The 16909-nt window shown below is 38.7% G+C and overlaps 1 protein-coding gene across 3 annotated transcripts in view; it reads left to right on the plus strand.

The window, feature by feature from the left end:
- rassf2a (Ras association domain family member 2a) overlaps positions 1 to 11592 on the plus strand; it is a 32593-nt gene extending 21001 nt beyond the window's left edge. The window contains exons 10-12 of one of the 3 annotated variants that reach the window (XR_009806559.1): positions 43 to 144; positions 4659 to 4741; positions 10616 to 11592. Coding sequence is in view for 1 of the 3 variants with exons in the window: in XM_061898756.1 (XP_061754740.1) it covers positions 43 to 112 (70 nt within the window). In the remaining 2 variants the exon portion in view is untranslated. Of the gene's footprint in view, positions 1 to 42; positions 4742 to 10615 lie in introns of all 3 variants that reach the window. The other 2 variants (XR_009806557.1, XM_061898756.1) reach the window with 2 other exon arrangements.
- The last annotated feature ends 5317 nt before the right edge of the window (positions 11593 to 16909 follow it).

Genomic DNA, 16909 nt, shown 5'->3' on the forward strand with positions numbered 1-16909 from the left:
ACCTACCCCATCCACTGACACGTGTGTGTGATTGTATGGCAGGTACAACATTCTGCGCTCCATCATAGAGAAGCAGCTGGGCTGTCTGCCAGAAGCAGCCTCGTGTATGTGAACTAGCAACTACCATCCTGGGGAACTTTCCAGGTGAAGGTTTACATTGTGTGTGGACATTTTACATCAGAGTGATTGTCTTATGCTAGTTTTTCATTTTAAGCACATGCATTAAGTCATGCTTTGAGTCAAGTGCCTGATAAAAACACAACAAGCAATGATTACATGATCCCGACATGAAAGTTTTACATGTATAAGCACAAAGGTGGGGGACACAAAAGGTGAGGAGCCTTAATTATCTCCCACAATGCACTGTGTTCCATGCTTCTGTTAACCAAATGGACTGAATTGGTTCTACAGCAGACATATTAAGCTCTTCACGCACATCAGCCCAGCCTGCATGCTCAGTTCAACACGTGGGAGAGACTAACATTTATGCAACAGAGTGCTAAAAACAGCAGAAAACTCCAGACGAAAAGAAAGATCTGTGACCAGCTTTTTTGCAGTACATTCCTAAAAACAGCAGTGGGCTGAGAACCAGGGTCATCTGCAGCGGACATTTGTGGTTTGCCTAACAGGGACTATTTCTTCCTAAAGTGTGTAACTCTGACCAAAAACAAATATGTACTGCAGAAGATGCTGATTTTCAGGACAATAGAGAATATTTTATTACCATTTTTGTAGCAGATTCCTTAAAAACAGATTGGGGTTCATCATAGAAAATTTTGGACTGGTAGTGTCCTAATCCTAAAAACAGCTGAGGGCGCCTGTCGGAGAGCAGTGGTCTCCAACAATTGACCCGGGGACCGCGGCCGGTCCGTGACATATTTTCTACCGCACCACACAAATCATTTACAGACTACTTAATTTTTTCTGAATGAAGTTTTGCGTGTCCCACTAGACACCAATAATATCAAAGCTGTATAATAAAACTCCTGATAGGAAGTTGCCATTTGTTATATTTTTCTTACAAGGGACAATGCACAGTAATTAACATATACAATGTAAATGTATGAGATTGTGGCCAAAAATTAAGCAATCTACAGTCCCTAGCAGGTTAATGGTGTATAGTAGTGATGGGTTGATGAGGCTTCATGTATCGTTTTGACACATTGCTAAACTGTATTGATACTGTGTCACTAAATACTGACATCTGCTGGACATTAAAAATCCCTACAGGCAACCTATGGACCGACTCAACTAAACTGATTTTATGACCTAGTACAGTGGTTCTCAAATGGGGGTACGTGTACCCCTGGGAGTACTTGAAGGTATGCCAAGGGGTATGTAAGATTTTTTTTTTTTAATATTCTAAAAATAGCAACAATTTAAAAATAATTTATACATGTATTAATTGAATAATACTTCAACAAAATATGAATGTAAGTTCCTAAACTGTGAAAAGAAATACAACAATGCAATATTCAGTGTTGACAGCTAGATTTTTTGTGGCCATGTTCCATAAATATTGATGTTAAAGATTTATTTTTTTCTGAAAAAATGTTTTGAATGAAGTTGATGAATCCAGATGGATCTCTTACAATCCCCAAAGAGGGCACTTTAAGTTGATGACTACTTCTATGTGTAGAAATCTTTATTTATAATTGAATCACTTGTTTATTTTTCCCAAAATTTTTAGTTGTTTTTATGTCTTTCTTTCCAAATAGTTCAAGAAAGACCACTATAAATTAGCAATATTTTTGCAGTTATACAATTTCATAAATCAGAAACTGATGATATAGTGCTTTATTTTACTTCTTTATCTTTTTTTTTTTCAACCAAAAATGCTTTGCTCTGATTAGAGGGTACTTGAATTAAAAAAAATGTTCACAGGGGGTACATCACTGAAAAAAGGTTGAGAAGCACAGACCTAGTATATACAATAATATAAACTAAGTCATTGTATTTCATTTAGGATTATTTCATATCTTCATCTAAATAAAAATGTATTTTTATCTTTTTTAGATAGTCAATAAATAATGTGAACATGATTGACTGATTGATTGAAACTTGTATTAGTAGATTGTACAGTACATATTCCGTACTATTGACAATTAAATGGTAACACCCCGATAAGTTTTTCAACGTGTTTAAATCGGGGTCCACGTTAATCATTTCATGGTAAAAAGGTAATGGGTTCGAGCTGGATTTTAACAAGTGCCCTAAGTAACTCAGCATGAACTACAGTCCTCCACTCTACTGAGCTATCGAAGAGATTGTTTGTTACCGCTTTTTAATGTAACCAATTGGATGTTTGTGTGGGTGGGACAATGCTAGAAACTTTGAGAGAACAGGATGAAACGACAAGGAAATGAACACAAATACCTTTTTTCCAGATATATGATCAAAATATTCCCACACGGTGGAAATGATCTCCGACAACGATAAATGACAAATGACCAACGACAGAAGTGCGGCGATTCTGTTGGCAGCAGCATCTCGATGACAGATGCGCTTCCTTATAAACACAGGTTGGCGCGCAGGTGCCAGTGCGACACAGTCGTGTATCGGTCACGTGACCAAAACAGCTCATGATCGGTCACGTGACTTTCTAAGAGTGGTACGCGCACCGACACAGCGTTTTGCTCTATGAGCTCGATGCATGGGTCGATGCATTGGTGTTGCCGGACCCATCACTAGTATATAGTGTGTGTACCATCAACCTGCCAGGGACCATCTCATCACAAAGAATAAAACCCATGGTTACCACTAGCTCTGCATTATAGTGAGTTGTGTTTATCTGCTACATGTGGAAGGCAGATCAACATAAATAATACAGACATTAGACCAGTCCTAGGTGCAAAGGTTGGGGACCACTGATAGAGAGAATCTTTGACTTGTATTTCTTTTGCAGTAAATTCCTTAAAAACAGTGAAGCTCTCTTAGAATATATGGAACCTTTGACTAACAATATTGCAGCAGATTCCTTAAAAACAGCAGAGCGGGCTCGTTTTTTCTGCAGTTTCCTTAGAGGGGCAGTTTGCAACCTTTACGCAGAAGCCTAGAGGGTGCTAAAAATTGTTAAGTTTTATATTGCGGAATCTTACGTTTCCAGCACATGACGACGCCTGTCTGTAACACATCTTTTTGTGCTGCCAGCTAATGATAACCATCTGGCTCATTAGCTATCACTTTTTAATGAGTACTCTATCATAACCTGGCTTTAAATTGTTAGTTGTTTCTCTGGGACTGCATGCTCCCTCATGTATGTGTGGATGTGGCAGCAGTGAGTCCCATAAGCCTGCACGGCAAACAAATTAATCGGACCAACAAGCAGATTTTCCATCCATCCATTTTCTACCGCTTATTCCCTTTTGGGGTCACGGGGGGTGCTGGCGCCTATCTCAGCTACAATCGGGCGGAAGGCGGGGTACACCCTGGACAAGTCGCCACCTCATCGCAGGGCCAACACAGATACACAGACAACATTCACACACTAGGGCCAATTTAGTGTTGCCAATCAACCTATCCCCAGGTGCATGTCTTTGGAGGTGGGAGGAAGCCGGAGTACCCGGAGGGAACCCACGCATTCACGGGGAGAACATGCAAACTCCACACAGAAAGATCCCGAGCCTGGATTTGAACCCAGGACTGCAGGAACCAAATTTGTATTGTGAGGCAGACGCACTAGCCACTCTGCCCCCGTGAAGCCCCAAGCAGATTTTATTTAATATAATTATTCATCGGGAAAAACACTTCAAATATCTATGTTCTGTAAACCACTACTGGTAACAAACTAACCAGTGGTGTGCGCGTTATGTTTTTTGGTTTAAAAAGTAATTGAGGAAGTTGCAAACAGCCCCTTTAAAGATGGCAGCATTTAACAGTGATAAAAAGGATTGTCCCTCTTTTTTTAAACATCCAGCTGTTTGTTTTGCCTTTATGGTATCATACACCTTATTAAGAATCATGGCCACATGGAGTGATGTCATAAAAGTGCTTTGATGGGTCATAAAGTGGAAAGAGCATCAATCGAACAAACAATTGGAAAAGCATTGTCATATTGGGTGTTTGGACTGTTGTTTAGTCTGGTACAAAAAGCACATTAACTTGTGGAGATGATGTGATGCACACAGTTTACACAATCTCACATTGTGAGTGGAAGTAGGTCAGCGTGAGTGCGGCGCTGCTGCCATGTTTGTGTGCGTGCTGTTGATGAAATATTTGCTGACTGAGACACAGGTAAGCTGCTTCAAGGTGCTTCCTGCGCGCTAACCACACTGTCATCGCAAGATGGTAACAGTAGCGTCGATTGAAAATGTGCATGTTTTTTTTGTATGGCTTGTTATTGAAAAGTATTTTAGTCTTTGACATGTGAACAACTCATGATGATATGAAAATGTATTGAACAACGATTGTAATTTAATTAAAAAAACCCTTGGGAAAATGCATCAAATGTTATGTAATGTTGTCAATATCCAATTAGTCATGCTCAGGACTAAGATGTGTTATTCTCTCATTGGCAGCATACACGCACACACACACATTAGGTACTTAAGTCCTACTGTCAGTAGTACAGCAGCTTACTGCTTCACACCAGCCAATCACCACCTAGCACCTGTCTGAAGGGCAACCAGCCCACCCTAAAACACATTTACTGCTTTCAGTCTCTGAACTGCTTCGTTACACACCAACTTCTGTAGGTGGAAGAAGAGCATCACTTGAAGACCTTGGATTTATTCCCAAACAAGTAAGACACCCTTGATATCGTTTACACTCACCAAACAAGACATGTGTAGCAAAAATTGTTGTCTTATCAGATGGGAAGTATTCATGGTAGCGGCAATTCAAAAAAATCAAGTGGTTCATAAATAACCAGTGTGTATGACCATTAGTGTGTATGACATATTTGCAAAAATGTCTATGGGTCTGTGTGTTTTATGCGTTAGATCAAAATATACGTGTTTGTAAAAATTAATGTGTGATTTTATTTTCTTATAATTCCACTATCAATACTGTTACTGCATAATAAGTATGCATTATATAATATGATGTAACTGATGACATAAAGATCAGAGAGCATTAATACGTTTGGTCAACAAAGGAATATACTACTGAAAAGATAGTACGTAGACAAGTCAATAAGCAAAATTTTTTTCTAACAAATTAGTCATCCACTTTGTCTCTAAATCATCCTCTCATACTTGTATTAGTCTCCAAGTCAGGACTCCAGACCTCATGCAAGCTATCTGACCCCTGGTCTTGGTGCCACTTATGTACAAGTTATCACTTTGAAAGGATTATGAGATTTGTTTGGCAGCATGGTAAAAATAACACGTGTGTCTTGAGAACATCTTGTTTGCATGTATCACTGCCAACAATGTTACTCAACTGCAGAGTGTTAGGCATATAGTGGGTGGAGTTATGCATTAACGATGATAATGAGACATAACTACAACCGGCAAAGAGGACCAGACATTGAGAGGCTGGCATTCACAAATATATATAAAACAAGTACATTTTAACGTACATATATATATATACACACACACATTTCACAACGCAGCTGCAACATAGCTGTAAAAATATGTTGTTAAATGTTCCTCAAAGTTTATAATGCTTTTTAATACACGTCTTTGAAAAGCTCTGATACCAGTATGATGATGGTGATGCAGGTAATGTCATGACGCTAAGGTGCACGTTTGCAGCGGATAGGAGGCTGCTTAGTGTACCCATGGTTTGAAAAGAGGCCCAAGCATTAAAACACGCCCTCTTCCTGGTCCGACCATGTAAGCCACGCCCCAAGAATACACACCACATAACAAAAGCTCATTTATATTACAAAAGCAGTTCAATAGCAACCATAACATCAGTTTTTTTTAATCCTTTCAAAAATCTCTTTAGCAGGGGAGCTCCTGTAAATAGTTGGTGTAAAATAAACTTGGTCAGGCAGGCTAAAATCCAAAAGAACTTGAGAAGCTGTTGTAATCCCAGTAAGGAGCAAACTGCCTTGCTGGCACTGATAGGCTCATTTATAAACAATCTTACAGCAAGTGACTTCCAGACAAACGTCAACGTTTTAAAGAATAAACTGCATGACACGTGTTATTCTATCCAACTGCTCTCTAGCGCACACTTCCTGTCACCCGCCATTCAGTAGATGAGTCTTTTAATTCATTCCATTTTCTACTGCTAGCCCCTATGCGGGTCGTAAGGGGACCAAAGCCTATCCCAGCTGCATTCGGGATAGGCTGGACAAGTCGCCACCTCATCACAGGGCCAACACAGACAATATTCTACACACTCGAGCCAATTTATTGTTGGCAATCAGCCTATCGCCATGTCTTTGGAGGTGGGAGAAAGCCGTAGTACGTGTAGATAATAACCCATGGGGTTGTCACGGGGAGAACATGCAATCCACCCAGAAAAAAATCGAAAGGAAGTGTGTAAAACTCGTTTTATTTGAGGGCCACACCACAGTTATGGCTGCCATCAGAAGGCTACTTGTAACAGTGAATAATGTATACATGTGCCTCTCGATTCTATTAATAATTATTTGAATTGTAAGTAAACTGCCGATTTTACATGAAAAACTTTACATTTACAAAATTTTACTGTGAAAGAGTTGTTTTTTGTTTTAACATTTCACAGTAAATGGAGAACCACATATTTAACAGAAAAAGCTGGCAGTTTAGTTGCCAGAATTTTTGTGTTAAATTTACATTGTTTTTACAGCATGATATTGTTAATAGAAAAACAGTACAAGTTATTTTTTTTATTCTGGCAACTTAGCTGCCAGTGTTTGTACTGTAAAAACAACTGTACAGTATTTCCATTTCCATTTTACCATGAATTGATTTACATCAGGGGTCTCAGACAGACACGGCCCGCAAGAGGTTATTTTGCGGCCCCCACCATAACATAAAAGTTAATATTGGTGCGGTCTGCGAGTTTTATATGAATGGCGCTTGACAGCGTTGGGTTATTTGGGTCCAAAATGGCTTTTTCAACGTTCTGGGTTGCCTACCCCTGCATTAGTGGAAAAGCGGAAAATGAGTGAAGCGACAGACGTTGCCAAGGCTGCAGTCACACCGCGACACCTGTCCGTCAGTAATAACAGTCCCCGATAACCTGTTTTTTTTATTGTTTAATTTGCATTGCCTCACACTATGAACACTACATATATTTCTATATGACACCGGATAACATTCCGTGGGCCGTCACTTTTTTTTGTGCTCTCTATCCGGTGATATTATCCGCCAACCGCCATGTTGCTGTAGGGAGGAAAAGCGGAATGACACATAACATTCTCCGTGCATCAACTAAATACAAATATATTCCACAATCCCAAACATGTCTTTCTCAAAGCCTGCAGTGAAGAGAAAGGTTTGTGATGAGCAAAGACAATTCCAGAAAAAGTGGGAGATGCAATATTTTTTTGTTGAGCACAGGGGCACCCCGGTTTGTCTTATTCGCACAGAGGAAAAAAAAATTAAGAAATATTTTCTTGTGGCCCAACATTACCCAGACTCTGCATCCAGTGGCCCCCAGGAAAATTGAGTTTGAGACCCCAGATTTACGTGGACCCTGACTTAGACAAGTTGAAAAACGTATTCAGGTGTTACCATTTAGTGGTCAATTGTACGGAATATGTACTGAACTGTGCAATCTACTAATAAAAGTTTAATCAATCAATCAAAACAGTAACATACCATTAAAAACAGAATTGTAGATATCGTCAAAAATTGGCAGCTCAGTCAACAGAATTTTTATGCAAAAAACAGTAGTGTTTTTCCAATGCACTGTAACGAGCCACATAAAATGTATTGTCATTTTTATTAATTTGATGGGTAGTTTGCTGTAAAGTTAAATAATTATTTTCCTTTTTATTTAGACAAAAACATGTTTGGAAAGTATGATCATATACTGTAGTATTTGTTGCCTTATTGGATAAATGTCCGCACTGCCGGGACATTGAGGAACAAACATAAGCTGGCTGAACCCGAGCCCAGACCAAAGACAGAGATTTATAAACTCTACCCTGCACGCTGCAATTAAGCTGTACAATGACACTATCTAATGAAATAAGTAATATAGTCATATACCAAAATGCTAACCGTTTCCATGCTGCTGCTGCCCTGAGGATGTTCAAAATGTTTAAAATACTGTCTGTTCTTTTAATTTTTTTATTGTTTGATATTTATTGTAAAGTTCAGCTGTTTTTTCAGTGGGGCCTTGGCTCCACTGCAAGCATGAATTAATAAAGTCAAGTCATAATGTTAAAGTTGAAAAGATATGCAATTTCAGGCAGTAGATATGTTTTTTCTGTCAAAATGAACAAATCTAAGACATTTAGTGAGAAAATATTACGTACTTTATTGACACATATAAATTCCAGGTGTTTGCGGGCCTGATAAAACATTGCAGGCCAGATTTGACACTTGTAGTAAACAGTATGCGGAAGTAAACGTAACAGTTTTACTTACAGTACAAATTAGTTATCTCAAAAGATGAAAAACAATATGGTGCCTATATTTAAAGGGGCAGGCCACTATTTGTTAATCACAAACCTTTGGAAAATGTGACAAAGTGTGACATATACTGTGGAGCAGGGGTTCTCAAATGGGGGTACTTGAAGGTATGCCAAGGGGAACATGAGATTTTTTCAACAATATTCTAAAAATAGCAACAATTCAAAAATCCTTTATAAATGTATTTAGTGAATAATACTTCAACAAAATATGAATGTAAGTTCATAAACTGCGAAAAGAAATGCAACAATGCAATATTCAGTGTTGACAGCTCGAATTTTTTGTGGACATGTTCCATAAATTTGGATGTTAAAGATTTCTTTTTTTGTGAAGAAATGTTTAGAATTAAGTTGATGAATCCAGATGTATTACAATCCCCAAAGAGGACACTTTAAGTTGATGATTACTTCTATGTGTAGAAATCTTTATTTATAATCGAATCACTTGTTTATTTTTCAACCAGTTTTTTTGTTATTTTAGTATCTTTTTTTCCAAATAGTTCAAGAAAGACCACTACAAATGAGCAATATTTTGCTCTGTTATACAATTTAATAAATCAGAAACTGATGACATAGTGCTGTATTTTACTTCATCTCTTTTTTTCAACCAAAAAGTGCTTTGCTCTGATTAGGGGGTGCTTGAATTAAAGACATGTTCACAGGGGGTACATCACTGAAAAAAGGTTGAGAACCACTGTTGTAGAGTGTGCTGCAAAATACTTTTTGAATAACCGTCCATTTCTACCGCTTGTCCCTTTCGTGGTCGCGGAGGGGTGCTGGAGCCTATCTCAGCTACATCCGGGCGGAAGGCGGTGCACACCTTGGACAAGTTGCAAACTCATCACATTTTTGAAGGACCTTCTAAGTCCCATAAAGTGATGCAGTACAGTAGTATATATTGTATAAACCAGGGGTCACCAACGCGGTGCCCGCGGGCACCAGGTAGCCCGTAAGGACCAGATGAAACGCCTGCTGACCTGTTCTAAAAAATAACTCAAATAGCAGCACTTACATTTTTTATTCTAAGAGAGACAAAACTCAAATAGAATTTGAAAATCCAAGAAAACATTTTAAAGACTTGGTCTTCACTTGTTTAAATAAATTCACAATTTTTTTTTACTTTGCTTCTTATAACTTTCAGAAAGACAATTTTAGAGAAAAAATACAACCTTAAGAATGATTTTAGGATTTTTAAACACATATACCTTTTTACCTTTTAAATTCCTTCCTCTTCTTTCCTGACAATTTAAATCAATGAAGTATTTTTTTATTGTAAAGAATAATAAATACGTTTAAATTTTTCATTTTAGCTCTTGTTTTTTCGACGAATTATATTTGTGAAATATTTCTTCAAATTTATGATTAAAATTCAAAAATATTATTCTGGCAAATCTAGAAAATCTGTAGAATTAAATTAAAATGTTTTTTCAAAGTCTTTTGAATTTCTTTTAAAATGTTTGTTCCGGGAAATCTAGAAGAAATAATGATTTGTCTTTGTTAGAAATATAGCTTGGTCCAATTTGTCCAGGGTGTACCCCGCCTTCCGCCCGATTGTAGCTGAGATAGGCGCCAGCGCCCCCCGCGACCCCAAAAGGGAACAAGCGGTAGAAAATGGATGGATGGATGGCAATTTGTTATATATTCTAACAAAGTGCAGATTGGATTTAAACCTATTTAAAACATGTCATCAAAATCCTAAAATTAATCTTAATCAGGAAAAATTACTGATGTTCCATAAATTCTTTTTTTAATTTTTTTTTTTTAAAGATTCGAATTAGCTAGTTTTTCTCCATTTTTTTCGGTGGAACTTTGAATATTTTCGTGTTTTCTCTTTTAAACTGTTCAATTAAGTGTTTTTTTTTTCATTGTTTACCATAAAAGCAAAAAAAATGTACGACGGAATGAACGACAGAAATACCCATTTTTTTTATACATATAGATTTACTAAAGGTAAATTGAGCAAATTGGCTATTTCTGGCCATTTATTTAAGTGTGTATCAAACTGGTAGCCCTTTGCATTAATCAGTACCCAAGAAGTAGCTCTTGGTTTCAAAAAGGTTGGTGACCCCTGGTCTAAACATTTTGTCGTTTCAGGTCAACGATCATGTTCAAACTGATGTCAGTGATCCTGGGCGTGCTGCTCCTCGCCACGGTGGCACCCACCCCCGAGGCCAGACGTGGCGGAGGCTTTAGAGGGGGAGGTGGAGGCAGCAGACCGGTCTACAGAGCGCCACCTCCAAGGAGCAGTGGACCCAGCACGGGTAAAATAGCCGGAGCAGCGGCAGTGGGGGCCCTCGGAGGAACCATGCTGGGCTCTGCCCTGAGCCGCCCCGGGTACGGCTACGGTGGGGGATACGGAGGCTACGGAGGATACGGAGGTTATGGGGGCATGGGGGGCTTTGGTGGGGGTTACGGCTACCCGAGAGTAGCTGCTGGCCATGCCTACAAACCAGCGTATGAGGCGGAGGGCTCTGGAGATGTGGAGTACTACACTGGAGCGTCGAGTGGCCGCATCTACAGCAGCATCATCGTCCTTGTTGGCACCCTGCTGTCTCTGCTGCTCGGACACTGGTCGGCACTGCCAGCCATCATGTGAAGATGCAACTTGATGCTGCAGCCATAGAAGCCACAATCAACTGGACACAAGCGTGAACTGCTAGAGTGACATTACAGTATTAGTACTTAAATAGTGTGTGAGCCTCAGGAACATGCTTCACACCCCGTTTCAACAGACTGCACTACTAAACTTGCTCAATGAAGCCATTAATCCTGACTTACCCATTATGATTTTAAAAAATCTGCACACGTTTTATTTTTTGCAGGTTATAGAAAATGGATGGAAGTTACATATAATGTGCTCCGGAGTTTAATTATAATTGTCAGTAGCAAAGGACTCACGTCGGTCAAAATAGATATTTTTTAATCTAAGGCAAATTGATGTACATAAAATATTTTCTTTTAGACTAAAAAACAATGTTATTAAAGTTGTTCTTTGTTGCAAATTGATATTTATTTTTTCTTTTTAGTGTTAATAAGAATAAAGTTTTATGCAGGGATGTACTTTTTTTTTTATTGAAAAAATGACACGGGTGTTACGACTTGGAGATAATGAGAGGACCCAGATGCAGAGAGGAAGTTTCCACAAATGACAGCTTTTATTTTGAAATAACTTTTTAACCTCCGGTGAAAAAGTATCTCACCAAAAAATATATAAAACGTACGGAAAATAAATCCGAGGACAAACACTTAGCTCAAAAATCACTTCAAAAAAAATTAGGAATACCACTTTAAGAAAAAACTAACAAAAATGGAATATCGAGAAGAATTAACCAAAAGCGCTCCAACAGGAGGAAAAATAAACTCAAATAATATATACAAATATAATATCTACGAATAAACAAAAAATAAATCACTCAAATCAATGAGGAAAACGAAATTTGGAATAACAAAAACTCACCAATTAGGTCGGCGAAGGAAGACTAAGGACGCTCGAAGGAGGAAAAAGTAAACTCAAAATTTCAGCAAAAAATAACTGCTATGACCAAAAATTACGGAGAACAAGAAAAAACGAGCAAGGCAAGGAGGGAATCACGGACGCTAGAAGGCACGATAGACGAGACCATCTGGCAATGGACGAACAGGTGGAAACAATCAGGAATTAAGGATGACGTCAGACTGGTGACACAAGAGGAAGGACCCGTGATCTGAAACAAGAGGGTAGCTTTTCAAAATAAAACACACAGATCACAATACAGAAAAACAAGACTTCCCTCACCGCGGCGGGGAAACAAAAATTACTGCAGTAGATTCTCGCGGTCAATCTTCATGTTACTACTTTGTAATAACGTCAATAAGAACAATTGTGGGCATGGCGCGGTTGGGAGAGTTGCCGTGCCAGCAACCTGAGGGTTTCTGGTTCGATCCCCACTCACTACACACCGTCACGTCCGTTGTGTCCTTAAACAAGACACTTCCCCCTTGCTCCTGATGGGTCCTGGTTAGGGCCTTGCATGGCAGCTCCCGCCTTCAGTGTGTGAATGTGGAAATACAGTGGGGCAAAAAAGTATTTAGTCAGCCACCGATTGTGCAAGTTCTCCCACTTAAAATGATGACAGAGGTCTGTAATTTTCATCATAGGTACACTTCAACTGTGAGAGACAGAATGTGGAAAAAAATCCAGGAATTCACATTGTAGAAATTTTAATGAATTTATTTGTAAATTATGGTGGAAAATAAGTATTTGGTCAACCATGGCTAAGCTCTCACTGATGGAAGGAGGTTTTGGCTTAAAATCTCACGATACGTGGCCCCGTTCATTCCTTCCTTAACACGGATCAATCGTCCTGTCCCCTTAGCAGAAAAACAGCCCCAAAGCATGATGTTTCCACCCCCATGCTTCACAGTAGGTTTGGTGTTCTTGGTATGCAACTCAGTATTCTTCTTCCTCCAAACGCGACGAGTTGAGTTTATACCAAAAAGTTATATTTTGGTTTCATCTGACCACATGAAAATTCTCCCAATCCTCTGCTGTATCATCCATGTATCCATTTTGGTATGTACTGTACAAAAAAGGAATCATAATTATGATTCATTTTATGTAATTCTTTGGTTAGATTTGAATAAATACTACAAAAGGAAAACAAGTTGTTCCTTTTATACAAACTTTCTTTCACGATGTGCAAAACAGATTTGGATTAGTGTCTTCTCTCCTGGCTCAACGTATTTCAGCTCATCCTCAGACTATTTACTATTTATAGTGCTGCGCTTGTGTAACGATCACGTACACCGTGCAGTTGTTCAGGGTCACAGCCACTAGAGGGCGCCACATGATCAAAAAGCTAGGACCACAGTCAAGTCAAAATTACACATGTGAACTGCTCATATTTTTAATAAGACATTCAGAGCCTTAAAAAAAGGTTCAATTTGATAATCAAGTTATAAAATGAGATTAGTCTGCTTTCTTACAACCATTTTTGATAATGTTGCTCTCGCTCTACTTATTGAATATCTTACTACTATATAGTATTTGAGACTAATTTTTGCATTTGTAATGCAGCGTCATGTGTCTCCATGAAATGTTCAAATGCTCCATCTTTGTCACTGCACACATGATCAGAAATGTCATTCCTTACAGCAGACTTTTTCAACCTTTTTGGAGCCTAGTCACATTTTTTCCCATTGGAAAAATCCAAAGGCACACCACCAGCAGAAAACATTATAAAATTAAACTCAGCAGCATTGACAGTAAAAAGTTGTTTTTGCAGTTGTCGAATACGACTTTAAACTAGGAATCACTATAGCTCTTGTCTCAAAGTAGGTGGACTGTCACCCCCTGTCACATCACGTCCTGACTTATTGAAGTTTTTTGCTGTTTTCCTGTGTGGAGTGTTCTAGTTTTTATCTTGCGCTCCTATTTTGGTGGCTTTTCCTGTAGCAGTTTCATGTCTTTAAGTCAGGGGTCACCAACCTTTTTGAAACCAAGAGCTACTTCTTAGGTACTGATTAATGCATACAACACAATGAGAATGTTATATTGCTCAATTATTCTACCTTATTTTAATTATTGTGCAGAAATATGGGGAAATACATATCATAGCAACATAATGCCTTTATTTCTTTCACAGAAAAGAGCAATTCGAATCATTTTTAAAGTAGGATATAGAGACCATACAAATCCACTCTTTATTAGGTCGGGATTACTAAAACTAAAAGACATTGTAGAATTGAATACACTATTAATGATGTTCAAAGCGAGAAATAAAGTTCTTCCGAAAGACATACAAAAGTTATTTGTGTTCACATCTGAAGATGAGAACCACAGAAGGCCGTATGACTTTAAACATCAAAGAGTGCGAACAAATTTGAAACAAATGTGCTTGTCTGTTGTTGGTGTGAAAGCATGGAATTCTCTAAACAAAGACTTAAAAAGCTGTAAGAATATATTTGTATTTAAAAAAAGTTATAAAAAGAGAAAACTGAAATGATATCAAACTGAGTTTTGATTTAGATTGGACGTGTCATTGTGAAAGTGCTTAAAGGAAAATGGAAAAGTATGTTGGAGTTCGGGTGTTGGTGGAGGGAACAGTTATAATTCATCTAAAATACTGTAATTTGTGTTAAAAAAAGGGGCAGATAAATATAAGAACATAATTCTTCCATCTGCTCCTTTCTGATCATGGAAATGTATAAGAAAGAAAAACAAAAAAAACAATGACAGCGTCAATTGTACGTGGCTTGTAAATATGCATTTTCATGAAAGGAATAAAAATAAATGATGATGATGAATGCGAAGGGCTACCAGTTTGATACACACTTAAATTTTTTTTGCCAGAAATAGCCAATTTGCTCAATTTACCTTTAATAAATAAATATATATATAAATGGATATTTTTTGGGCTTCACGGTGGCAGAGGGGTTAGTGCGTCTGCCTCACAATACGAAGGTCCTGCAGTCCTGGGTTCAAATCCAGGCTCGGGATCTTTCTGTGTGGAGTTTGCATGTTCTCCCCGTGAATGCGTGGGTTCCCTCCGGGTACTCCGGCTTCCTCCCACTTCCAAAGACATGCACCTGGGGATAGGTTGATTGGCAACACTAAATTGGCCCTAGTGTGTGAATGTGAGTGTGAATGTTGTCTGTCTATCTGTGTTGGCCCTGCGATGAGGTGGCGACTTGTCCAGGGTGTACCCCGCCTTCCGCCCGATTGTAGCTGAGATAGGCGCCAGCGCCCCCCGCGACCCCGAAAGGGAATAAGCGGTAGAAAATGGATGGATGGATAAATGGATATTTCTGTCTGTCATTCCGTCGTACATTTTTTACACTTTTACGGAAGGTTTTTTTGTAGAGAATAAATGATGAAAAAAACACTTAATTGAACGGTTTAAAAGAGGAGAAAACAGGAAAAAAAAGAAAATTTAATTTTGAAACATAGTTTATATTCATTTTCGACTCTTTAAAATTTAAAATTCAACCGAAAAAAAGAAGAGAAAAACTAGCTCTTAGCATATTTGGTTAGCACTTATTTTTGAAAGCAGCCTAACTATGTGTTAAATAATCATCTTTGTGATTAACACATGGTTTCATATTATTTGATAAAAATTGTAAACTGAGAGTTTAGGTTAGATACAAGTATTGACTATGATTAAAATCAACAGTAGGATTATTAATTTAGTCATAATATTTTAGTGGGTCCTGAGCCCTTCTGTAGTAAAAAAGTTGGGCCACGAGGTCAAAAATGTTAAGAACTCCTGTCTTATCGGTCTTAAAATCAATCAATCAATGTTTATTTATACAGCCCTAAATCACTAGTGTCTCAAAGGGCTGCACAAAGCACAACACAAACCACTACGACATCCTCGGTAGGCCCACATAAGGGCAAGGAAAACTCACACCCAGTGGGACGTCGGTGACAATGATGACTATGAGAAACCTTGGAGAGGACCACATATGTGGGCACCCACCCCCCCCCCATAGGGGACCAAAAGCAATGGATGTGGAGCAGGTCTAACATGATACTGTGAAAGTTCAATCCATAGTGGATCCAACACAGCAGCGAGAGTCTGCAGTCCAAAGCGGATCCAAAACAGCGAGAGTCCCGTCCACAGCGGAGCCAGGAGGAAACCATCCAAGTGGAAGCAGATTAGCAGCGCAGAGATGACCCCACCCGATACACAGGCAAGCGGTCCATCCTGGGTCCCGACTCTGGACGAGCTGTCCATCCCGGGTCCCGACTCTGGACAGCCAGTACTTCATCCATGGCCATCGGACCGGACCCTCTCCAAAAGGGAGAGTGGGACATAGGAGAAAAAGAAAACAGGCGGCAGATCAACTGGTCTAAAAAGGGAGTCTATTTAAAGGCTAGAGTATACAAGGTGAGACTTAAATGCTTCTACTGAGGTAGCATCTTGAACTGTTACCGGGAGGGCATTCCAGAGTACTGGAGCCCGAATAGAAAACGCTCTATAGCCCGCAGACTTTTTTTGGGCTTTGGGAATCACTAATAAGCCGGAGTCCTTTAAACTTTTCTCTGTGTTTTGACATTTGGCCTTTTTTGGTCTTTTGTCTCTGTAGTTATAAATAGTGAAATAATGATCCAATCATTCCATTGTCAAAATCAACAATAAATATAGTAATTAGGGTGACATGTTGGTTTGTTATTCCACTCACTGAAACTATAGGAAATTAAAAAAATCAAGCAGATATAGTGGACCACCACAAAAAATAGTTTCCAGTCTTATAAAACTTTTGTGAGGTCAGAGGTCACTAATGTTGGACCTTAGAGACTGCCGATGCCATCCTTTTATATGTAGACTCGCAATGTAGTCAACATCACACATTAACTGAAAATGTGCTATTTCATCATTATCATTGCACAATAGGAGTATTAAGTCA

The sequence above is a fragment of the Nerophis ophidion genome, linkage group LG01 (assembly GCF_033978795.1).
Source record: "Nerophis ophidion isolate RoL-2023_Sa linkage group LG01, RoL_Noph_v1.0, whole genome shotgun sequence".
Lineage (NCBI taxonomy): Eukaryota > Metazoa > Chordata > Actinopteri > Syngnathiformes > Syngnathidae > Nerophis > Nerophis ophidion.